Source organism: Xenopus tropicalis, chromosome 8 (genome assembly GCF_000004195.4).
Source record: "Xenopus tropicalis strain Nigerian chromosome 8, UCB_Xtro_10.0, whole genome shotgun sequence".
NCBI lineage: Eukaryota > Metazoa > Chordata > Amphibia > Anura > Pipidae > Xenopus > Xenopus tropicalis.
In genome coordinates, this window is record NC_030684.2 from 86,426,828 (window position 1) to 86,453,944 (window position 27,117).

Genomic DNA, 27,117 nt, shown 5'->3' on the forward strand with positions numbered 1-27,117 from the left:
TCTGGCCTGAAACTGGCCAGATCTTGATCGGTTAGATCAGTTGGATTGATCTATCACTAAATTATATATGTGCAGACAAAACTGCAAATTAGCTCAGCAATATGTCAACAGTAAACTAAGATAGAATGAATACATTAATTTATTCTTTATTTTCTCAGTTTGTACTTGTGACAATTTACTAAATTTAGTGAGGACAAACCCAAACTCTTGCTGAAAATCATGTGAGCTTTGTTTAAAAAAGCAATAACAGAAATTAAGGAACATTCTCTTTGAAAGGCAAGGAATACAGAGCTGTCAATATGACAGCTTCTTGACTATGGGGAAATGTGGAGCATGTCAGCGTGCCGCCACAATATTTTAGTCACACACGCAAATGCATCAAATGACGTGAGCATGCGCACCCAAAATTCACTGCAAGACTTTGTGAGCCTTCGAAAAAATAGGGAGAATGCTGCTGGGGGACGGGAAAACGGGGGAGAGCTTTCAAAATCAGGTGACTCCCAAAGAAATAGGGGCGGTTGACAGCTCTGGGAATACCCTACATTAAAGTAAAGTAAATATGTGATTGGTTGCCGGACATAATAAATCTGCATTTGAGTCCTGCCATGCAAAGACAGGATGTTAAAGGGGAGCTATCTCCTTTTTCTTATTTCAGTCAGATAAAGCTTATATTTAATATTCATTTTCACAATAAATCCCCTTTAAAACAACACATTTGTGATATTGAGCATCAGCATGAAGTCATTTTTTAAATTCACAAGAATACTCTGCTACTTACATGACATCTCCGCAGTTGGGGATCTATTGCAAAAATGAAAATTAAATATAAGTTTCATCTTACTGAGATAAGAAACTTTCTAATTATAATCAACAACAAATTCAGTCCTGTTCCTGAATTAACCAAGTTACTCTTCACTATCTCCCTCTCATCATCTGTCTCTTTTCATTCTCTCTTCATGTTTTGATTTACAGTTAGCTCTAATACAGCGGTTCTCAACCCGTGGGTCGCAACCCCTTTGGGGGTCGAATGACCCTTTCACAGGGGTCGCCTAAGACCATCGGAAAACACATATTTCTGATGGTCTTAGGAATAATTTTATGGTTGGGGGTCACCACAAGATGAGGAACTGTATTAACAGGTCCCGGCATTAGGAAGGTTGACAACCACTGCTCTAATACATCCTTTGGGGGGACTGCACACTTTGCGCAGAAGCGGTATTACAGCTCATTCTTTCTAAATAACTGGCTTTGGCCGAAATCCTGTTTCTCTACATGTAGGATTTGTGCTGGAGTCAGTTATTTTGTTTGTGCTGGTGTTGGATATTTTAGTTAATGCTAACATATCTGCTAGGAAAGGGAGCCCCCCTAAAAGATGTACCTTATACTTGATCCTAACTAATATAGAATTAATCCTTATTGGGGGCAAAACAATCCTATTGGGTTTATTTAATGTTTAAATTATTTTTTAGTACACTTAAGGTATGGAGATCAAAATTATGAAAAGACTCCTTATGCAGAAAACCCCAGGTCCCAAGCATTCTGGATAACATGTCCCTTACCTGTATTGTAGTTATTTTAACATGTAACATGTAACAGTGTTTTCATCTAAATAAATGCACTTTAGCAAATATATGTGTGTTATTTTACACTACAGGTGTGCTTCACAGGAATGCAAAGCATTGTGTAAGTGCCTTGAGGAACCATACCAGTTCCAAATTTAGTTAAGGCTTAGTCCTAACCCTTTTACACTATGGGCTGACACTAATATTCATATACATTTTACATAAACACTGTCGGCTTTGGCCTCAGTTTGGCAAAATAGATTATCCAAAAAAATTCAGGTAGAAATGTATTAGATGAATAATAAAAATTACATCAGTTGAGATATATAGTAAAAATAAAAAGACATGCATACACTGTCATAAAGAACTTTTAAAGAAAGCAAAAAGGGGATAAAGTTTGTCACGTCTGGATACCTTCCCAGAGCATATGTACCAGCGAGCCTCTTTCCAGATTGCACCTGGTACACATATCAAGTATGGCAGGGCAGAGATTGTCTAATGGAGCTGCTCTACTTTCTTAAAGAAGTAATGCATAAAGAATGGCAATTAAGCCTTTAGTGGAAGACTTATTAAGGTAGAATAGCAAACGATTTGTACTACTATGGCTTCTTTTTTATGGGCAGACTGAAGGGCATTCTTTATTCTGATACAGTAAAGCCACTGGCGATTTCGTTTGCCCTTAATTTGTCTCAATTGCCTGAATGAAGAAAAACCATCATCCATCCATACATAAACTACAGTCTCAACACCCTTATCGGACCATAGCTTCATATGACCCATACGTACTAGCAGAGGGTTAGTTAGGTTATCCTGAATGGGGGTACAAGGATCTGTGTTTTTATCAATCATTATTTGTGAGGCTACTTTCCAAATGTGGCGTATATTCCCTAGAACCAGTCCTTTGGACTTTTTTTGTAGGTTTACGTAATAACCAGACTATCTTCAGGAAATTTGGATCCCTTTAATTTAAGACATTGGGAGACTTACTATTGCTTCCTTACTGACTGTAATATAATACAGGGCCAGGCCTCTACTTCAAAAAAGAAGATAAAGAAGCAACCCCATTGATTATCTATAACTGTACTGACAAATGTTTCACAAAGCAAACTACGTAATTTATGACTCAGTTCAAATAACATGCCTGTGATCGGCACTTTATATCCTTGGAGAGCATAAGAAATCTAAATCTCCTGCCTTATGGACTCCCAAACAGCTGATACTGGGAGCAATTCCTTCTTCACTAAGTCAAATAGCTGCATTAACACCCTGTGTATTTTGTGGTGAAAATCAATTACATGATGTTACTGTATGTTGCATGTATAGGAATTTATGTAGAAATGCATGCAATTAGATCCAGTTGCCCAGCAACTCAAATGTAATCATGATAAGGTTTACATTTTTGCTTTTTTTTTTTTTTTTAAACTTGAAGATGGTGGATAACTACAAGGGGTACAGAAACTGGGGCCATTGCAAATAATTCATTTTTTATTGCTGGAAAAATGTATTGCAGTGTGAAGCAACCCATAGCCAATCCGACATGCAACAAAAGAGGTTTCGGTGGGCGGGGCTAAGATGGTAACTGAAGCCAAAATGGGTTGCAAGGACAGGTAGCCTACTAAACAAAGGTGCCTGATGCCTACAGTCACCTTTTAAGCCCAAAGCAACCCTTGAAAATGTTTGTTAAATATTAATATATATTATGCTTATACTCTTGCTAGGTCTCCAATGTAAAAAAACTTACAAGCGTGCCTACATTACATTTTAGGGATGCAATGAATCCATAATGTTTGGATTCAGGCAAATAATGAATCATTCAAGGCAAAACTAAGAGAACTGGTCAAATAATGAACCGAACTGCCAACACTGCCCAACAGAAAGTGATTTTAAGAAATGTACTTTGTATACACAACATTTCCTTGATCTAACACATTTTGCACTGCATTCAGCACTTAGACTAGTGTTCAAAAACACAACCCGTAACCAGGTAGAGCTATTAAGCATATTGTATTAAAAACTAGATGTTAAAGAATTGTTCAAGTTGCTTTACTGGCCACAAAACAATTGCCTTGCCCAATAAACTGTTCATGTTCAAAATAGGGTTTTCATTACTGCCAAGTTCTAAAATCTACTCTGCTAGCATCACATCATACATTCTTGTTATTTTACTGTCCTAAGAAAAAGTATTCAACACACTAATTCAGCTTAATTTTAATTTTCAAATAAGGGAGAAATATCTACTGCACCTGGGCATTAACTTGACCCCCAAATTAGACTGCATATATAGATATAATAATCCCTATCTCTACAGAGATCTAGCGCAGGAATTACAAGAATGAAAAAATAAGCAAATTAATTGTATTATATATTACCATAAGCAAGACTTGAAAAAATGATGTCCTTTATATGGGATGATAAGAGACTGAAAATCAATAAAAAGATAATGTCCCAAATTTGCAATAATATTACAGAGCAGCAAGATGTGTACAAATTTTATATTTTACACCCGATTTTCTTGCCAAGCCTCATTTGGATCCAGCGCCATACCTTAAAACATGCCGATCTAAATCACTGCAACATGAAACACTTGTAGAAAGACCTTGGGGCAACACTTTCCCCAGAGAGATGGCCAAAATGCTACCAGTCTGTAATTAAATATAGCTATAATGTCTCTATTATGGAAACTTTGCTTACATTTTTTCACAGGCCATACTATGTACCAGAACAACTGCACTGAATATAACCAGCCACCTGCCCTCATTTCCTTAGGAGCTGCTCCTCTATGGGCTTAATTAAAGTGCAATTCCTAAAACATGTGCTTTTAGTAAATCAAAACTATTATGAACTGTGGTACATTTATTTTGTAAACTTCACTTCACTTACTTCTAAGCAACTTTCCAAAATACAAGTAATTTGTAAATGTAATTGCTCTTAAAAGCGATGTTTGTTTATTCCTTTCTGTCCTCCAGTTCTGCCTTTTAAATACTGTATCAGGAGTCAGGTCTCCTCCATGTATGTTAAAGCAGCAGACTTGCAACATTTTTTCAGTCCAGGCATGGAATGCAGAGAAAATAAACAGTCAAACAGATACTGCTTTCCATTGCATTTACGAATATATTTAAAACTGAAAATATGTAATTAATGTATATTGGAAAGTCATGTAGAATTGACATTTTTAACAATACAAGAAAAAGTTTTTTGCAGCACGTTTAAATTAAAAAATGTTAGAGAAGAAGTAAAGGTACAATCACTGTGGTTTGTCAAAATGTTAGGCACCCCTCAGTAATTGTAATCACTTACCTGATACCCTGAATAGGTGCTCCTGTTAGCAGAAAACTGTACAAGCCCAGGGTACCTGCAAGCAAACGATCCTCTTCCTTCTTCGTGCCGCTTGGGCATGCACAGTGAGTGAAAAGCTGAGCAAAAAAGACAGCTTTTTCACTATACTGTGCAAGTGTTGGCCCGTGATCAAGGAGACAGAAAAAGATGATTGCTTACTCACAGGTACCCGGGGCCTATTTTGCTAATAGGAGCAATGGCCCAGGGTCAACATGGCTAAATATGGCTAAGCGAGTGTACCAGAAGAACATACCCAGACTAGAAAAAGTTGGGATGCCTTTCTGAAAACAATGACTCACTTCTGTTTCCTTTCACACACTGAGAAAAGTACCTGTTACTAAGTTAAATTTCTGTGCATGCTCCGATAAGCCATTTTTAGATTAGATGTAACTTAAACTGTTCCCCCTCAGCTGATGAACCTGTGATGCTTAAAGCATGTTTTGTTCTACATATATCTATAATATATATAAGCAAGCAAGAAAAAAATTAAAACATATTCAATATATACCAACAAATGTATACAGTTCATGTATATTCTATTTCTTCTGTTTTATGTATAACCTACGAATGCACTCCCTTACACAAATGTACATATCATTGATTTAATCCTTTGCAAGTCAATTCACTGATAGATTAGCTTGAAAGCATTTCTTGATAATGTACTTCAGGAATAATAATTAATACATCAGCTATTGAACGCAGACCCAAACAAGACTTAAGGTGGCCATACACGAGCAGATCCGCTCGCTTGGCGATGTCGCCAAGCGAGCGGATCTTCCCCCGATATCCCCACCTACGGGTGGGCAACATCGGGGAGCATTTAGGTAAAAAAAAAAAATAATCCGATCGTTTGGCCCTGGGGCCAAACGATCGGATTATGTGGGTGGCAATGGCCGATGCGGTCCCCGATCCGACCAGATTTTCTAACCTGGCCGATCGAGATCTGGCCAATTTCAGGCCAGATATCGGTCGGCCAGGCCGCTCTGCTCTCCCCATACACGGGCCGATTAGCTGCCGAATCGGTCCAAGGGACCGATATCGGCAGCTATAGTCGGCCCGTGTATGGGGACCTTTAGAAAGCAGGTGTCTGTTTCCAAGGATAATGTACAGGCTCAGCAGTAAACAGAAAACAAACAATTTAGTGCTGAAGCAGCTAATATCTACGTGCAGTCAGTCTGTACACAGAAAAAACTTGTTTAAAACCCCCTATGAGCTGCTACTTTGCGAGCTTGCAGGAAATTCGAAATGTTGCCCATAAAACATAATTAGAAATTATTGAATTAACCATTGGCAGAAACACATAAAGCTGAATTAAACGTGTGCTGGATTTGCAGTTTGACCCTTAAGGATTTAACAGCAAAGCAAAGGTCTTACAGACCAGCCTATAATCATTATGTGAATTTTTCACATGGACATTTTCCAAATATGATTCATTATTGGCCATATTTATCAAGCCCAAAATGGGCCAGGTCTTTGCTTCTTAATATAGAATTAAATCATTCCACCGGAATGTTTTTCTTGTTAACTGTACCCTGTATGTAACAAGATTCATTTGTGACTGAATTCTCTGTAAACCTTTAGCAAAGGCATATATCTCTGCAGTACAAATGAATGTCGAAAACAATCAAGTCACCTATTAATGGTGGTTATAGGTACAGTGGCTTGCAAAAGTATTCAAGCCCCTTGAACTTTTCCACATTTTGTCACATTACAGCCACAAACATGAATCAATTTTATTGGAATTCCATGTGAAAGACCAATACAAAGTGGTGTACACGTGAGAAGTGGAACGAAAATCATACATGATTCCAAACATTTTTTACAAATAAATAATTGCAAAGTGGGGTGTGCGTAATTATTCAGCCCCTTGAGTCAATACTTTGTAGAACCACCTTTTGCTGCAATTACAGCTGCCAGTCTTTTAGGGTATGTCTCTACCAGCTTTGCACATCTAGAGACTGAAATCCTTGCCTATTCTTCTTTGCAAAACAGCTCCAGCTCAGTCAGATTAGATGGACAGCGTTTGTGAACAGCAGTTTTCAGATCTTGCCACAGATTCTCCATTGGATTTAGATCTGGACTTTGACTGGGCCATTCTAACACATGGATATGTTTTGTTTTAAACCATTCCATTGTTGCCCTGGCTTTATGTTTAGGGTCGTTGTCCTGCTGGAAGGTGAACCTCCGCCCCAGTCTCAAGTCTTTTGCAGACTGCAAGAGGTTTTCTTCCAAGATTGCCCTGTATTTGGCTCCATCCAACTTCCCATCAACTCTGACCAGCTTCCCTGTCCCTGCTGAAGAGAAGCCCCCCCAGAGCATGATGCTGCCACCACCATATTTGACAGTGGGGATGGTGTGTTTAGAGTGATGTGCAGTGTTAGTTTTCCGCCACACATAGCGTTTTGCATTTTGGCCAAAAAGTTCCATTTTGGTCTCATCTGACCAGAGCACCTTCTTCCACATGTTTGCTGTGTCCCCCACATGGCTTGTGGCAAACTGCAAACGGGACTTCTTATGGTTTTCTGTTAACAATGGCTTTCTTCTTGCCACTCTTCCATAAGGGCCAACTTTGTGCAGTGCACGACTAATAGTTGTCCTATGGACAGATTCCCCCATCTGAGCTGTAGATCTCTGCAGCTCGTCCAGAGTCACCATGGGCCTCTTGGCTGCATTTCTGATCAGCGCTCTCCTTGTTCGGCCTGTGAGTTTAGGTGGACGGCCTTGTCTTGGTAGGTTTACAGTTGGGCCATACTTCCATTTCTGAATGATCGATTGAACAGTGCTCCGTGGGATGTTCTAGGCTTTGAAAATCTTTTTGTAGCCTAAGCCTGCTTTAAATTTCTCAATAACTTTATCCCTGACCTGTCTGGTGTGTTCTTTGGACTTCATGGTGTTGTTGCTCCCAATATTCTCTTAGACACCCTCTGATGCCGTCACAGAGCAGCTGTATTTGTACTGACATTAGATTACACACAGGTGCACTCTATTTAGTCATTAGCACTCATCAGGCAATGTCTATGGGCAACTGACTGCACTCAGACCAAAGGGGGCTGAATAATTACGCACACCCCACTTTGCAGTTATTTATTTGTAAAAAATGTTTGGAATCATGTATGATTTTCGTTCCACTTCTCACGTGTACACCACTTTGTATTGGTCTTTCACGTGGAATTCCAATAAAATTGATTCATCTTTGTGGCTGTAATGTGACAAAATGTGGAAAAGTTCAAGGGGGCCAAATACTTTTGCAAGCCACTGTATATACAGTCATTTGAAAAAGTTTGGGAACCCCTCTTAATTCTTTGGAGTTTTGTTTATCATTGGCTGAGCTTTCAAAGTAGCAACTTCCTTTTAATTTATGACATGCCTTATGGAAACAGTAGTATTTCAGCAGTGACAAACTTTATTGGATTAACAGAAAATATGCAATAGTTGAGCCTCCTTTTGCAAATGTAACAGCCTCTAGATGCCTCCTATAGCCTTTGATGAGTGTCTGGATTCTGGATGGTGGTATATTTGACCATTCGTCCATACAAAATCTCTCCAGTTCAGTTAAATTTGATGGCTTCCGAGCATGGACAGCCTGCTTCAAATCGTCCCATAGATTTTCCAAGATATTCAAGTCGGGGGACTGTGAAGGCCATTCCAGAATATTGTACCTCTACCTCTGCATAAATGCATTTGTAGATTTCCAACTGTGTCTAGGGTCATGGTCTTGTTGGAATATCCAACCCCTGCGTAGCTTCAACTTTGTTACTGATGCTTGAACATTATCCTGAAGAATTTGTTGATATTGGGTTGAATTCATCCAACCCTCAACTTTAACCTGGGCCCCAGTACCTGAACTAGCCACACAACCCCACAGCATGATGGAATGTCCACCAAATTTTACAGTAGATAGTAGGTGTTTTTCTTGGAATGCCATGTTCTTCTTCCACCATTCAAAGCGCTTTTTGTTATGACCAAATAACTCAAATTTTGTCTCATCGGTCCATAGCACTTTGTTCCAAAATGCCTGTGGCTTGTCTAAATGAGCTTTTGCATACAACAGGTAACTCTGTTTGTGGCATGAGTGCAGAAAGGGCTTCTTTCTCATTCTTTTTGTAGCCTTCCCCTAAACCATGATACTGAACAATCTTTGTTTTCAGATCTTTTGAGAGTTGCTTTGAGGATCCCATGCTGTCACTGTTCAGAGAAGAGTCAAACAGAAGCACAACTTGCAATTTGCCACCTTAAATACCTTTTCTCATGATTGGACACACCTGCCTATGAAGTTCAAGGCTTAGCAAGCTAATCCAACAGATTTGGTGTTTCCAATAATCAGTATTGAGCAGTTACATGCATTCAAATTAGCAAAATTACAAGAGTACCCAAATTTTTACACAGCCAGCGATTTAATTCCATACAACTAAATACTGCTTCACTAAAAATCTTTATTCAAAAAACACCCTAGAACTGGAAATGAAAGACATTATTACTGTATTATTATTATTAACATTTATTTATAAAGCGCCAACATATTCCGCAGCGCTGTACATACCATCTTTTTTGTTGAAAGTGGAGTAAATGGTTATACAGGCTGAGAGGGGTTCCCAAACTTTTTCATATGACTGTAAGTTTAAAAAGCTCTTTTGTGCATATTTTCCCTCACCTGAGCTCATTAATAACACTGGGCAAATTTACCCACCGCAACAAGTAATTTGTTGTTTTTTTTTTTATCCCCACTGTGCTTTTTCCCGTCTGGCCACTGAAGAGTATTACATTGGATTGTTCATATTTCTGATACAGTATACAGGTATGGGACCTGTTATTTAGAATGCTCAAGCCCTGAGTCTTTATAAATAAGGGGTCTTTCCATAATTTGGATCTCCATATTTTAAGTCTGCTAATAAATCATTTAAACATTAAATAAACCGAATAGGATTGTTTGCCCTCCACAAAGGATTAACAATATCTTCTATCTTGGGATCAGGTACATGATTCTGCTTTGTTGTTACAAAGAAAAAACGAACCATTTAAAAAAATTGTGAATTATGTGGTTAAAATGATATCTATGGGAGATGTCCTTTCTGTAATTTTGATCTTTCTAGATAACGGATTTCCAGATAAAGGATCCTATAACTGTATAATATTCATATCAAATTCCAACATGTTTTGCACTGCTGCACAATAAGAAGAAGGTACAACAATTCATAAATTAGCTAGGGTCCAGCGCCTTGTAGGCATTTACTGTTACTTGTAATGAGTCACAACAGCTGTAGCTGTGCTACACTGCAGATATTTGGCAATACTCTGTGCAGCGCCATGCTTATAATGATCTTACTGAGTACTAACCAATGTGGCTGGTTTGCATACACTAACAATGTCTGCATCTGCTATATACATCAGGTATTATAGACGTTATTTCCGCCTTAAATATTTAGCGGTAGGGCAGTACGTTGATTTTGGGTGTGCTGACTAACATGGTTTTTAATTGCCCAAATATGCAATACAAAAGCCTGAGCGGAGTTTTAGGCTAATGCCAAACGTGGCATTTGGCGTATATTTTCGGCAAGCCAAAAATCACTTGCCAAAAATAGCGCCATATGTCTCCTACCTGTGCCTGCACCCGAATGAAAAACGCTCAGGTGCAGGCACATATAGCCGATATCAGCCGAAGATATGAAGTCTTATAACATGTGCCTGTACCCGAGAGTATTTCATTCAGGTGTAGGCACAGGTAGGAGGCATATGGTGCTATTTTCGGCAAGCGTTTTTTGGCTTGCTGAAAATATACGCCAAATGCCATGTCTGGCATAAGCCATAAGGGAAACATTTCCTGACCACCACAGGTGCTACCACTTCAGAGAACAATGGAAGTTTTGGTCCAGTGTTTGGATAAAATAGGTCTGTGTGGAAATGGTCTTTGGCAAATGCAGTAATAAGAACTCTAGAATGCCATGAGAGAAGTTATTATTGAGTTTCAGTTTCAACACAAGCATCCACAACATATCACCTTTCTGTTGACTGGTGTGTGAAGTTTTATCACCAGTATTAGGGCTAAACTCGGATGGTGTCAGATGAACAGAATACATTCAACAAGTCAGACATAGTCACATTGGTCAAAATATAATGGGATTGATAATTTAATGTGTAGCCCACACGGAACATTCAAGGTGACATGCCAGTTGTAAGGAAACACTGGGTTCTGTGCCTACATGTGACCTACAAAATTGGATCAAAATCTCCCATGAAGTTTATCCCTTATACACAATTCCATCTGTATTCCCAGATCCACATACATAACATAGGCATTTGTGCTCAACTGCAAACTTTTACATAGGCCACACACAATTGTCAACGCACAGTTGTCAACCTGATATAGAAAAACTACAGTCTGGGGGGAAAAAATGGTTGCAACACATTGTATTTTTGCCCGAATACTGATAATGTGGATCCCAAGTCAATAAGACCCTTGTGTTTAATTCATTTAATGCTATAACTTCTTATACACCGCATGCTCCATACATTGTAACACTATGCTCCTTAGCGCTTTACTGTTACAGTTTAACTGTTCTGTCCCACTGTGTGCCTCAATATGTGCTGTAACTGTACACCTTGTACTTGAACCCTGCAAGCTTGGTGTTGTGTTGTGCTGTTACTGTGTTTCTTGTACTTGAACCCTGCAAGCCTTGGTGTTGTGCTTTTACTGTGCTCCTTGTACTTAAAGGACAAGTCAACCCATAATATCATTTTTTGCCTAATAAAAGATAACATCATTCTTAGCAACTTTCCAATATACATTCATTACAAATTTGTAATGTTTTTTTACTTATTTGCACATATAATTGCTATTAGAAGTAGTGTTTGCCTGTCCTTTTCTGTTCTCTGCCCTGGTGGCTCTGGCATTTAAAACAATGTACCACAAGCCAGCAGATTGACAGACCTGTCTTGCTGGAGAAGACTGGCATTTGCAACATTGTGTAAAAAGTAACAACCAGGAGTTTAGCAAATGCTGCTTTCAATAGCCGTTACATTTAGAAATAACTTTTAAAGCTGGGGTTGACATGCCCTTTAAATCCTGAAAGCCTTGGTGCTGTTATGCTCCAAGTACTGTAGCCCCACTGGCCTTGCTGTTTTGCTGTTACTGTGTTCCATATACTGAAGCTCTGTGAGCCTTGGTGTTGCGATGTTACTGTGCTCCTTGAACCTGAACCATGCAAGCCTTGGGGTTGTGCTTATATTTTGCTCCCTGTATTTAAATCTGCTATGTTGTTTGCTATTACTGTGCTCCATGTACTGTAGCCCTGGGGTTGTGCTGTTACTGTGTTCCATGTACTGTTGCCCTAGGGCTGTGCTGTTACTGAGCTCCATGTACTGTAGCCCTGGGGTTGTGCTGTTACTGTGCTCCATGTACTGTTGCCCTAGGGCTTTGCTGTTACTGAGCTCCATGTACTGTAGCCCTGGGGTTGTGCTGTTACTGAACTCCATGTACTGTAGCCCTGGGGTTGTGCTGTTACTGAGCTCCATGTACTGTAGCCCTGGGGTTGTGCTGTTACTGTGCTCCATGTACTGTAGCCCTGGGGTTGTGCTGTTACTGAACTCCATGTACTGTAGCCCTGGGGTTGTGCTGTTACTGTGCTCCATGTACTGTAGCTCTGGGGTTGTGCTGTTACTGAGCTCCATGTACTGTAGCTGGGGTTGTCCTGTTACCTGTGCTCCATGTACTGTAGCCCTGGGAGCCTTGGGGCTGTGCTGTTACTGTGCTCCATGTACTGTAGTCCTGTGGTTGTGCTGTTACTGTGCTCCATGTACAGTAGCCCTGGGGTTGTGCTGTTACTGTGCTTCATGTACTGTAGCCCTGGGAGCCTTGCGGTTGTGCTGTTACTGTGCTTCATGTACTGTAGCCCTGGGAGCCTTGGGGCTGTGCTGTTATTGTGTTCCATGTACTGTAGTCCTGTGGTTGTGCTGTTACTGTGCTCCATGTACAGTAGCCCTGGGGTTGTGCTGTTACTGTGCTTCATGTACTATAGCCCTGGGGTTGTGCTGTTACTGTGCTTCATGTACTGTAGCCCTGGGAGCCTTGGGGCTGTGCTGTTACTGTGTTCCATGTACTGTAGTCCTGTGGTTGTGCTGTTACTGTGCTCCATGTACAGTAGCCCTGGGGTTGTGCTGTTACTGTGCTTCATGTACTGTAGCCCTGGGGTTGTGCTGTTACTGTGCTTCATGTACTGTAGCCCTGGGGTTGTGCTGTTACTGTGCTCCATGTACAGTAGCCCTGGGGTTGTGCTGTTACTGTGCTTCATGTACTGTAGCCCTGGGGTTGTGCTGTTACTGTGCTCCATGTACTGTAGTCCTGTGGTTGTGCTGTTACTGTGCTCCATGTACAGTAGCCCTGGGGTTGTGCTGTTACTGTGCTTCATGTACTGTAGCCCTGGGGTTGTGCTGTTACTGTGCTCCATGTACTGTAGCCCTGGGAGCCTTGGGGTTGTGCTGTTACTGTGCTCCATGTACTGTAGCCCTGGGAGCCTTGGGGTTGTGCTGTTACTGTGCTCCATGTACTGTAGCCCTGGGAGCCTTGGGGTTGCGCTGTTACTGCACTTGCCTATCAGCACTGCATGACAATCATGAACACATAGACCTAAATTCTCTGAAAGCAGGAAATGCACAGGAAGCGCTTTATAACCATGTTGAGGAAGACACATAGATAAGCTAAAGTATCTGAGGGGAGACCTCAAGCCAAAGAGCTGACAGTCTAGTCTTCTGCGTCCCCTACTCTCTGATCCCTGCGCTGATAAGCTGCACGCTTGAGGCCACCGAAGGTTTGTTTACAATGTGATCTCCAGCCCCTCCAGCCTCACACAGCTGCGCATTTCTAGCCATGCCGGGCAATGGCACTCGCATGCACTTACCTACTGTTTCTTTCTGTGCCACCCTCTCTCGGGCATAAGCTGCTGCCTATATCCCCACAGTTATTCGTGCCATCCTAAAGCTGCCTGCTGGTAAAGACCTCTGCCGAGTCTCTGCAGCCATAGCCGCTTCTGCGTAGCAACTCTGTCATACACTCTCACTGCCAAACGACTCCACTACCTCCTGGGTCCTAGTGCTCCCCATGTAACCGGACAGCTGCAACTAAAACAAATACAAATATGAAGTACAACTTTTTTTGACTAAAAAAAGAAAAAACATTTTGGAATAAAATTGATTAAAAAAATGGAAGTTTCAACGTTTTGCTCCTATGTAACTCTGTCTAAACTCCACTTTTGTGAATTTTCCATTCCTTAAAGGAAAACTATATCCCCAATGTGGGTCTCCATAAAAATATATTGCATAAACAAGCTCATACAGTATGTAAAACCCTATTTCATCTAAATAAATCATTTTCATAAAAATATACTTTTTTAGTACTATGTGCTATTGGGTACTCCTAAATAGAAAACTGATATTTTAAGAATAAAGGGCCGCCTCCTGGGATCATAGGATTCACAGCGCAAACAAACAAGCCAGAGCTTGAGCTGCATTATTTCTGGTCATGTGATCTCTGAGGGAGCACACAGCCCATCACTAAATGGTGGATCAAGGGAAAAGACGTAAAAGGACTATATTTACTGATATATATTTCAGTTTGGTGAGATTCTTTAATAGGTCACTTAACATAATATAAACTGTCTTTTGGTTAAGTATTCATTCTGGGGGTATAGTTTTCCTTTAACAGCACTGTCAATGGCATGGTATGGCAAGTGCCTCTCTGAACAACTGCAGCAAGCAAATATAAGGTGCACTGCTATTGGTTAACTTACCATACTGTGACAGGAATAGTATAATAGGTGGTCTCTCAAGTAGGGAGAGCAGTAGGTAATGCAAATACACACAAGGCCTTCAGTAAATCTGCCTCCAATGTGGCTGTAGGGAAATGTTACAACTGAACAGACAATAATGCAAGAACAGGAGACAATTAAATCCGTGAGTCTATGAAATCTTTTGCCGTTTTTGCCAATGCATAAGGGCTCATACTCAAGTTCAATGTGTTTCTGAGAGGCATGTTTGAGCACACCCAATGGTGTAACTACTGGGGAAGTGGTAGGTGCGACCGAAGGTAAGAGCGTGTGTGTGCTGCATGTCCCATTTGTGTCTTCAACATTTTTTAGATGCAACATGCATCATTTTCTTGCACTTTCATAATCCAGTAGAATAGAGGGTTGCTTTAGAACTGACAAAAACGCATATCTGAGGTTTTTTTGCACTCAGCCTGCGTTGTAAACACTTGTGATTACGAACACTTACAAAGCCTCTTATCAATTAAGGGAATTAATTAAGAAGTCTAAGTAATCAATTGGAACAATTCTGTTGCTGCCAACACCTGAGCATTATACTCTGGAGTAACCAAATCAGCTCTTCCTCTTAGCGAACTCTCTTTAGAGATTAGAAGTATTACAAAACATATGCCCACAATTAATTGGGCCTTTAGGACTAGGGAAGGATAGAGATACCTGGGCCCAGCGGAATAAGGTTACCAGATCATGAAAAAATCAGTGATAGGTCACTAAATTCAGTGCTGGCTGTAAAATGAATACATTTAAATGAAAATCATTCATTGTAGCACAGCTAACTGTGTTTTCTAGATGCTGCCCTGATTTTTCAGTAACCCTACAATGGAATGTGCATACAATGACTGTAAGTATGTATTTTTCTTCCTAAAGGTGGCCACACACGTGGCGATTTGTGATCTTCCAATCCGCCACTTACGTTCAGGGCTGAAATGGCAGATAAGGAGGTAGAAACAATAGGATTTCTACCTCTTTCTGCCGATTCAGCACTGAAGGCAGATTTTGCTCAGGCGCCTTCTATGGCGCCTCATCAAAATCTTTTAACTCACCCGATCGGTGAGTTGACCGATATCAGCAGCCTCCTGCTATATCGGTCGACTCGCCGACTTGCCATACACGCACGGAATATCGTACGAAACGAGGTTTCGTACGGGATTATCGGTGCGTGTATGGCCAGCTTAAGATATACTTACATATAGCCTATTACATTGGCTGGTAACTGATTTGTTAAAGGGATACTCTCATCACATAATTATCTTTAAGTTAACTTAGCTTTAAAAGCACAGGTACTTTGTTAATTTTGGCCACAATCAAGTTTTAGATTGTATATATTTTTATACAGTGTTTTGAAAGTTCAATGATTCTATTTACTCTGCCTCATGTATGCTGCCTTACCTTTCTCACACTCATTGTTGAATCATCCACAAGTATCTTACATCTATGGCACAATAGGCATATTGTCAAAAGTTAGCAGGTCATGTAACATATCAAGTACAATTCTAAAAAATACAAGTTTCTGGGTTGAGCTAATTGCATTTGCAATACACGCACCAGTGCACACCTTTTAGTTGGATTTCCTAAACGTGTCCCTGATTTCTCGTTAAGATTTCTCATTAAGACATGGGTAAATTGAGAGATGTTTTGCCCACTGTGTTTTGTAGTAGCCCAAACAACACTGCAGCACCCACTCAAATATATATTTGGGCGCACAAACATCACTTGACTGGGGCTATAATCATGTTAATAACAACTGAGTTTTATCTTGCATTTTGTCTTTTTGTATTCTGAGCACAGGAATTTTAGTCATAGACTATTTGTATGCATGATATATTTTATAATTGTGATACTATAGTTTGAATTCAAATGTATTTACACTGTATAACTGCTTTGTGCTACGGTGCACATTTGAGTTACAATTTGCTTTAATGGTTTCCTGAATTTTCGATTCTGCGCTTTTTTTTTTTTTTTTTTTTTTACTGCTTACGATTGACAGCTGTTGTGTTGTAACTTACCTGTGTGTGTTGTTGTGGGTGTCTCTCTGGGATGATGTCACTTACCTGCTAATTGAATTTGAGGCCCTTGCTTATTGCTCAAAGGCTGGGGATTTAAAGGTTAATCTCCACGGAAGATTTTCATAAGATTTTGTGGGTCAGATTTAATCTAGTCCTTCATGCAATAGCATTCAACACCATGCAACAACACAATATTTTGTAGGAAACTACAAAATCTGATCTCCATAGGCTGTAATGTAAAATTGAAGTCTGATGGTGTTGTTCCTGCATCTATATACGACAGACAATGTATTTCATCGAGACATCATCAGATTTTATCTTGTCGCATTAAGATACAGCATTGTGTTCCCTTCCGATAGGCCTGTTGTGTTGGATGGTCCATGGTTCCAATATATTTTAACCCATGCAACTACATCCAACTTGTAGAATGTGTTCTGTCTGTCCAAATGCGTCCTGCAAAATCTTCTGTGGAGTTTAGCCATAAAACATCTCAGGGTTGATTCACTAAAGGTCGATAAGTTTTATCGCACGCTTTTTTGCATTAAAATTGACATGGAAAAAAACCACGATTCGCTAAAGTATGCGTATGCGTTAAGTCGCATATCGCGTGCGTTAATTTGTGCGCCGAAATAACACTAACGCATGATTCACAAACACTTAGATGAGCTAAATATTGCATTTGTCTGTGCGAAAATTAACACCTACTTGAGGCAGGCGGTAATTATAGAAAAGTACAGTTAATGAGCTTTTGGCAATAAAATATGGACTTTGCAGTGTTATTTATTCAAGTATGTGTTGGCCCTAGAGTGATGCAGCCTCCAGTTTGCAGGGAAATGGTAATTTTCAGTACAGTAGTTTTCCGAAAGTAATGGCATGTATGGCTAACATGGTGTGCTTTTTTTCGCACGCGGCGACTATTTGTATGCGGTGCGTTGATTAGCGCGCGTTCCGTCAAATACCGCACAAAAATAGTCTTCGCAACTAAAATAACGCAAGCAGCATCGCGTGTAAATTAACGCAAGTATGCTTTTAGTGAATCGTGCGTTGATGTGAAAAATTAGACACAATAAAATTTTTAACGCACACTATAAATAACGCGCGCTTTATCGACCTTTAGTGAATCAACCATCAGGTTTGTTAATAGATCTTGTGAGTAAGTATATATATTGAATAGACAGATAGATAGATATGCGAGTAATCCTAAATATTTCTAGTAGATAAATTTTATAGTAAGAAATTTAGCAGGGAAAAGCAAGGAAATCACACAAAACCATAAAATATTTTAGAAATGTTGTAGCCAATATTTTACATTACAGGAAGCATGTGCTCTAGTAGTAATTTCAGCAACATGTACAGAGATCAGTGTAGTACAATAGTTACACTGATATAAACACTGAGATCATGAGTGTTTGAATTGTGGAGCCGCAGGCTGAATTCCCATGTGAAATCATCCCATGCAGCTTTGTCTATGTTAGTACTGTAAATCCACTCTGTGCTTATTCCCTGAGTGTTAAAATGATCTTCAAAGCAAAAACCTTACTGTTGTTGAGACAGACCTGTGTAAATAGTTGCCACTCTTGTAATAAATTAAAGTGAAAATTGTGTCTACATTCACATTCCTGTGTTATAATCATTATCACTTTGTGACCATATGCTTGGTTAATGTGCTTTTTAGATTATTAAGAATCTGTCTTGCACAGGCAATGCTATATGCAAAGCCAGCACAGAAACACAAATATGAAAATCTGGGAACAGCAGGGGGTAAACAATAATTTAAGCACGTAAAGAAAAGATGTGTATATTTTACTTAAACTGTGAATAAAAAGACAAATTGACTTGTATTTCATATTACAGTTAAAACTAATTACCCAAATGTTACTGCTATACACAGGGTTGGACTAGGGTCTGTGTCGGGAGATGGTGACCAGCGGCTCGAGGGAGCAACAGGCGGGCATCAATCTAGGCCAGCGGGGCCCATCAGGTTTTTCCCTGGTCCCCAGGCAGCCCAGTCCGACCCTGGCATTACAAGATCTATGCAAAATTAAAGCATTAATATAGACTTTCCAAAAATACCAGCTACTGACTCAGTGTTAGCAAAAGTTATATGTTGCTTTAGCAAAATGATATGAGGTACAACTACCAAACACAGCCACCTATAATTAATGGCAGTCAACAGCAATTATACACTGGCATAATGAGAACAAAACCTGTACCTGTCCATTATCAACCAGTCATCTCATTGTGTTGGAAATTGCACCTAATAAGGCTTTAGATTAGACTTATTTGTGTGTGTCAGGGTACAGATACTTTTTTTGTGTGTTTTACCATTTAGACAGGGCCTCCTTACTCCATAAGAAGCTTGGACATTCAGTGCTGGCGAAAAACATTTGCCCAGTTTTTCCAGTTTTTTTTGCCGCATCATATATTTTGTCTTTTCAAGTAGAAGTATGTCACTGTAGCCTCAGAGAGAGACAACTGACGCTAGTAGTATTTTCATTTTCCTTGGTGAAAAAATTGCAGGTGTACAAAGTAACTGCTCCCTAAATCTAATCAACCTAAACTTATGTGAAGGCCTCCAGCCCACCAGGACTGGGTTACACAACCAGTTAAAGTCTCTGATATTTATCCAAGGTTAGATTAAAGCAGAGGTTCACTTTTAAAGTAGAAGAAACGTCATTTGGGCATTTTGCTGCAAATAGATTCGCCACATTAGTGCCACCTAAAATGCTATATTTATTCTGCAGAAAGCATTACCCTACCTGAGTAAAGACCACTAGAACTCCCTTCATTTGTTTAAGATAGCAGCTGCCATTTTAGCTTGGTCTCCATAGCTTCCTGCTGTTGCTCTAGCTGTTGGAAGCTCAGTTTACACATTCTTAAGGGAGGGGGGACTGAGTTTTATAAATTCTTATGGGAGGGGGAACAGGAGAAGGGAGAGAGGAGAGAGCTGCGCAGACTCTGGCCCCCGGGAATTAAGGATTTTTCTGAGAGAGGAAGTCAGATACCCTAAGAACACGTTTACAAAAAAGGAGACAAGAACTCCTGTGTTTCATTTCATAGAGGACTCAATGCAGCTTTTCTGTGAGTGCTTATGGCTGTATTTACATAGACCTTTATGATAAAGCTTACTTAGTTTTTACTTTTCCTTCTCCTTTAAGTTAACTTCTAGTATGTTATAGAAAGGCCAATTCTTCTGGTCTTCATTATTTGTTTTCCATAGTGTTTTGTTTTTTTAATATTGTTTTTATTTATTTTTTGTAACAATCAGATTCCACATGTGCAAAATAATGTCCATTGCAAGAGAAAACAGTATGACATAGAATTTGATATATATGGTATCAACATGGAGTATAATGAAATCCATGGGTTGTCTTGTATCTGGTCAGGGCCGGATATGTCTTCTGGGCACCCAGAGGCTGCCCCTGTTGGTCGCCCCTCCACCTGTGTGCATGCGCGGACGCGCGACCCCCCCCCCCCCATGCCAGCCACGAGTGCGCACGCGCTCCTTTAAACTCCCATACTGAGCAGTGGGGAGAGGTCCCGACTGCTCCGTATGGGAGCCAAATTTAAACATTTTGTTACGGCAGGGCGGCATGCCGCCCCTAAACTTCTGCCGCCCTAGGCCCGGGCCTTTGTGGCCTTTCCACAAATCCGGGCCTTTCCACAAATCCGGTAGTCCTAATATTCAAGACAGTTGCATTAGTAAGCTTATTAAAGGTTAGCGGACGTGTGAGCGACAGGGTAATTGGCTGTCTTGCACTTAGGTGTACCATATTACCATAAGTGTGTCATGGTGGAAATCCGAGCTGTAATTAAATTAAAACAAGATAAAGAATATAATACAAAACTTTCAATGAAACCAGTATAAATTATTTACATTTGAGTTCACCAGTTCTGGACAAAGTTATTTAAGAGAATACATGTTTACTGTTATATTATGGATCCTGGGAGGCAGCGGTGATTTGTTTCATCCTGAGGCTGTTGTGGCATGTAGTAGAGGGTTGGTACCTCTGTTTTTCATACTTTTTAAATTATTTGCTTTTCTTCTAACTCTTTGCAGCTTTCAAAACTCAGCAGCCATAAAACTATTGCTCTGTGAGGCTACAGATTTATAGTTACTGTTACTTTATATTACTTATTTTTCTATTTAGTCCCTCTCCTATTCATATGCCAGTCTCTCATTCCAACCACATCCTGGTTGCTAAGGTAATTTGGATCCTAGCAACCAAATAGCTACTTAAACTCCAAGCTGGTGAGCTACTGAACAAAAAATGACATAATTAAAAAACTACTAATAATAAAAAATGAAGACTTGAATTGCAAATTGTCTCAGAATATTACTCTCTACATCATACTAAAAGTTAACTCAAAGGGGGACAACCCCTTTAAGGCCAACGGTACATATTTACAGGGGAGAAAAGCTGAACCACTGCCTACCATTACCCAAATCTGCGTGTGCTGACTAGCACAGGATCTGTCTATTAGCCTGCACACACAGAAAGGATTTCGCTGTGATGATGCATACTTCAGCATTTCTCATACTAAATCAGCTCTGTGTGGCTAACAGGTAAATCCAGTTCCTGCCAGTCAACAGAGATAGAGGAGAAGGAAGGCAGAGGGTGTATCTACACCAGTAAAGTAAACAACTTGTGTGATTGGCCTAACTTATCAAATGGATCAAAGCTAAACAGTATATCAACCTAATGGTTAAAATCTTTCAATGTGCAAACTATAATATCATGCATAGGTTTATGAAAAGCACAAGTCTGTGTACTGATGAATTAAAGACAGAACTTTTTGAATGACATGGACCCTGTTACATCTGTCAACAAATAAAATGCAAGATTTCAAAGGAGTTGTTCATACTCAACAAAATAGAAAATGTCCCTGAGTTAAAGTTCTGCACGAAGAAGTAGACAAAAACTCTTCCACAGTAATGTTAGACCCTGGTCGAGTGCTACAGAAACCATTTATTGCATCTAAAGCAGGGACAGCATATTACAGATTGTGAAGGCGCAATTACTTTTTCAGTGACTGCACACACCAATTAAATCAATACCATTGTCATAGTCTCTCAGGCTTCATTCATATACGATTAGAAAGAACTGATCAAATTTAATATTAAAAAGCTTCATAAATAGGTAAAACTAGAAATAGGCCAATCACTGTATCTGAAAGCATATTAGTTATTCTTCTAAAAATGGAACAATATCTTGGAGATCTAATAAGAGTTAACCTTAAACATTACCCTTAATTGGTCTTGATTGGTCTTTAAGCTGGCTCCTTCTTATCCATTGCTGTCATTATTCTACGTGGTAGTGCACAGTACCGTGCACCAGTCAGTTCTTCAGGACTCAGGACTTCCTGTCAGAACTCATTAATAGGTATTTATGACACACACAGGGGGGTCAACACAAATCCCTAAAATAAGTAACTCACTTTAATCTGGAAAAAGTGTTAAGAAACTTTGATAAACACCACAGTATGCAAGGATTACTATCTACATTGACTCAATAGCTACTTTTAGATTAACACATTGCCAACTACTTAAAAATGTAAAAGTAAAATATAAAATCAAGTACTCCTTGGCACAAAAACCTATTGTAATGAACCCCCAGTCCCCTTACCTCTTGTTGCTACAGCATTGAAATCATTCTCTAATTTTTTTCTATAGAGTGACGTAAACTCTTTAAGCAACCTATTAGAAGAACATATAAAACTTATATAACACTGTTAGGAAAATTAAGTCTGGTCTCAAAGACAGCCCAGATCTCTTTTTATTAATAACTTTTAATTATATTTTGTATTGCTTACATTATTTTATATAAACAATATAAGAGAGAGAAATAAAATAATCCAAAACAATTCTAGGAGTAGAGAACCACAGGTATGGTTTATATATAAAAAAAAAAAAAGGATGTGCAAAGATGGTGCAATCATGTTTATTTGCTTAAAGGAAGTAAGAATGGAGTTCCCACAAAATGTAATTAGCAGGAACAGAACCACAAGTCTTAAGTAAAATTAAGCAATTCGGATAACAAATTTGGTTTGGTCAAACTCAATTTTTCTGACAAACATCACTTAGAGGCAGATTGATCAAAATGTGAGTTTAGACCTTAATACATAAAAACTCGCCCATGTTCTATTCATTCTTATAGGATTTTAAGAAGTGTATTTATCAATTCTAGCTTTCACCCACTGATAAATTAAGCTCACATTTTGATAAGCCTGCCCCTTTGCATTCAAATGAACTGGACATGCTAGATATGTCAGTAGTGCAAGATGAGAAGAGAGTTTTGTGCAGATCTCAGACACTGGAAAAAAAACCCGGTGGGCCAGACCCGATCCCCCAGGTAACTATACCGAGCTGGCAGTCTCCCTCCTGTCTCCCCCGACAAGCTGACTGTAAGTTTAATTTAGGCGCTCGGACGAGCGGGTCGGATGGGTGGGGGGGGCTTGGGGTTGAAAAGCTGTGGCGGGGGCCATTGGGTGGTGCAGGGGCCCCCAAGGTAGAAGCCCCAGTGGGCCCTGCACCCCCCAGTCTGACCCTGCTGACAGGCAATAGTCACTTTGATCTTTCAAAGCGTTCCTTGCCTTGCCTGCTACTGTCTTACACAACATGCCTTCCACTTAAAATATGATGCAAGTGCAGGTGAAGAATGGAATGTTGGCTGCAGCAGTTCTTCTTAAAAGCACAATGGCAGTCAGAATACACAGTGGAGTGTCTTTGATCTTAAAGAGATACTGACACAAAAAACTACTTTTTAAAATATAAAAAACTAAATAAAAAAGTTACCTACATGTTACGTTGATCATTTTTTGCCGTTACTTGGAGTTTCTAAACCTGAATGTTGCCAATATGACTGTCCCTTTTCAACCTGTCAGTTATAGCTTCTAATGTTAACAGACTACTGCTGCACAAATATGGCTGCCCCCTTATAGATGGACATGGGGAATCAGATAGGTAATGTAAAAGCATTGGGCAAATACTTTTATGGCAAAATTATAAATAGCATGCAAAGACATTATTATGAAAGATGCAAAAAAAAGGCTTCATTTCTGGCATCCGTATCAGTCTTGCATAGAACTGAGTTGCCTTATGCAAAACTGGATTCTTGGAAGGTTGATTTATATTAGTTGGTTTCTAAGAAATGTGTTAGTTACTCAAAATCTACTTAGCAAAATCCATGGCAGTGTAGTAAAAAATATAAACCCAATCCTAGTGAAGTTTACAATACAATTCCCATATTACACGCTCACAAATACTAGGGTTAGCAGGAGCCAGTTAACCTACCACTATGTGCAGTTGGTACATACCCAGTGTGCTCCCCCCCACTGGAACCTGTACCCCACCCCCTTCCTGCTCACCCACTCACATCTTATCTGAAAGCTGGGCCAGCTTTCAGGGAAAAAATTTAAAATTTTAAAAATACACTGTTCCATTCAAACTACATTACAATAAATCACAAAAATAAAATACTGATATATTCTCTAAATTAAATTGATACAGGAAATAAAACAATTGCCATCTTGGAATCTGAAAGAGACTACTTTTTTTCTTTTTTACACCAAATGCCATATGGTCTTCCTGATTGTTGTAGTGTCGTGGTATCTTATCCAGCCCTGCCCTAACTGATGTTTTAAATAATGATTTATTGTAACACCTTGGGGCTGATTTACTAACCCACGAATCCGACCCGAATTGGAAAAGTTCCGACTTGAAAACGAACATTTTGCGACTTTTTCGTATGTTTTGCGATTTTTTCGGATTCTTTACGAATTTTTCGTTACCAATACGATTTTTGTGTAAAAACGCGAGTTTTTCGTATCCATTACGAAAGTTGCGTAAAAAGTTGCGCTTTTTTCGTAGCGTTAAAACTTACGCGAAAAGTTGCGCATTTTTCGTAGCGTTAAAACTTAAAAGGTGCAAAGTTTCGTGTAAGTTTTAACGCTACGAAAAAAGTGCAACTTTTTGCGCAAGTTTTAACGCTACGAAAAATCGCCAGATTTTACGCAACTTTCGTAATGGCTACGAAAAACTCGCGTTTTTACGCAAAAATCGTATTGGTAACGAAAAATTCATAAAGAATCCAAAAAAATCGCAAAACATACGAAAAAATCGCAAAATACCGATCATTACGAAAAAAACGCAATCGGACTCATTTCGACCCGTTCGTGGGTAAGTAAATCAGCCCCCTTGTCTGACATTAACATTTTAGGCAGTCCCTCTTTTTTTTGCTGAGGAATGGAAGATGTATATATCCTTAAAGCATGACTCCAACTGGCCTGATTTTTGCGGGACAGTCCCTCTTTTGACAGCTCAACCCGCAGTCCCTGATTCTTACTAAAAAGTCCCTCATTTCCCTTTGATAAAAAAGATACAAATTTAATTAAAAAGTAGCTTTTGGCAGAGAGCCCAGAAAGTTAACAAGCTTCACCTGGACTGAGATACAAATGTTTCTCAAACTTAATTAAAAAGTAGCTTTTGGCAGAGAGACCAGAAATCCTTACGAGCTTCACATGCACTTAGAAACATTGTTTCTCTGACTTAATTAAAAAAGTTGCTTTTGGCAGAGAGCCCAGAAAGTTAAAAAGCCACACCTGCACTGAGATACAATTGTAACTAATGAGCTCAAAAGGTGTCTTGGGGGAACTGAGACTTGCAGCTTAAAGGGCAATATCAGCTTTAAAAAAAAAACCTGTAATAAATAAAACAAGACCCCAAAACCCCCAGAAATGCGTTCAAACTTTAAATAACCTGCCAAATTCAGTCAAATGGGAGTGGTATTTAGGGGGTGTGGTTGCAAAAATGGGCATGGCCAAAAAATTGTGCCGCACTATGTGCGCCATCTCTTTTTGTCCCTTTTTCCGTTTTCAAAATGTTGGGAGGTATGTTAATTTTTTTATGCCAAAGTTATGATCCTGCATTTCAGGGCTATACATCGAATGCATACTTTTACCCAGGCAAAGACATAACCTGTAATCCAGAAGAATCTAGCAGCATGCTAGGAATATAGTTAGGTTTGAGCAGATATTATAAATTGTGTTTTATAAACAAGCTTTAGAGTTACTTCCCAGAATAGACAAGAAGATAAGATCCAAAATTATACATCAAAATAGGAACTAATGCAACAATAGTACTTTCACTATTACAGGTAATTGCTTTAGCAACAAAATAGAAATTGACATTAACTCCGTATTGCCTGGGCCTGCAAATGCGTAGAATAACCTATACACATTTTCAGTAAGAGGCATAACATAACAAATGCATAATAATAAGTTGACTGAAGGTTGTAACATACACTTGAAAGCTTGCAAACCCTTAGAATATCTCTGCATACAGGATCCGAATGGGCCGACAGGATACTGGAGAAAACCCAGTGCAGATGCTCCTCCGCCACCCCCTCTTTTCCGATCAAAGAGGAAGGAGCCAGAGGTTTAAGTATGCAATGTGGCGTGGTGGCAGCAAGGGGAGAGGGTAGGGAAAACGTCGGGAGTGGGGATCCTTGATGTTGCAAGGGGGACCTTGGGGATCGCAGCTTTGGATACCCCAGCCCGACATTGTACATAAATATGAATAAATATAAATATGACCTAAAATGTGATATGCATTTTATTAAAGTCTTAAAACTAGGTAATTAGAACTCAAACATATGAGTGAAGGAAATTTAATGTTTGTTCCTTTATTTATTGAGACAAATGATCCAAAGTTACGTATTGGTATATTGCCTTTGTTTCTAATGTTCATTCATTTCATAACAGTTAACTTTCCACTGTATGATTTCCATTTAAATCTTTGTGTCTTGGAGAAGTGAACGCTTTGTGAGATAGGTATGTGAAAAATGTCTGTCGTATAGTTCATAAGCACATTGATTGATTTTTATCTAAAATTGACAAATGCTGAGTCATCTAAATATATTTTCTGTTTCAAATTAAAAGTAATTCCCAAACCACACTGGTCACTTTGCTGCTATTCTTTCCTGTCCCAATATAAAATCTTTTGTTAATTTATGTAAATATATGAAAATTGCTAATGTAATCAATTAGATTAAGTAGGCAACATGAAATATATGCACTGGCTAATGGACTAGTAAACTAATCAATCATTTATTGACATCTTCTTCAGATAAACATAAAATATATTCTTTTATCCCAATACATGATTGTGCAACCAGTAGCAGGGAAAAGCAATGGAGAAAATGGTTCCAAATTGCACATTTATGGGATTTTTTTAGGACTCCAACTTCAAGGTTTCAGAAAACCCATGCATATATATTTCTTGTTTCTTGAATCAAGAACAAAACTGCCTACTTGATTCTTGACATATAACCCCCTTTAAGCCCACCTTTTAACTATAATTGAGGTTAATCAGCCTTCACAGCTAAACAGACCCTCAATTTC

At 39.3% G+C, this 27,117-nt stretch overlaps 2 protein-coding genes across 3 annotated transcripts in view; one reads left to right on the plus strand and one right to left on the minus strand.

Moving 5' to 3' along the window:
- foxn3 (forkhead box N3) overlaps window positions 1–13,942 on the minus strand; it is a 185,062-nt gene extending 171,120 nt beyond the window's left edge. Inside the window, exon 1 of one of the 2 annotated variants that reach the window (XM_012968386.3) lies at window positions 13,790–13,942. The gene's annotated coding sequence lies outside the window, so the exon portion shown is untranslated. The remainder of the gene's footprint in view (window positions 1–13,789) is intronic. The other variant, NM_001016300.3, reaches the window with a different exon arrangement.
- LOC116406792 (zinc finger CCHC domain-containing protein 12-like) overlaps window positions 1–26,198 on the plus strand; it is a 51,511-nt gene extending 25,313 nt beyond the window's left edge. Inside the window, exon 2 of the mRNA XM_031891697.1 lies at window positions 26,060–26,198. Within this exon, the coding sequence (XP_031747557.1) occupies window positions 26,060–26,198 (139 nt within the window). The remainder of the gene's footprint in view (window positions 1–26,059) is intronic.
- Window positions 26,199–27,117: the final 919 nt, after the last annotated feature.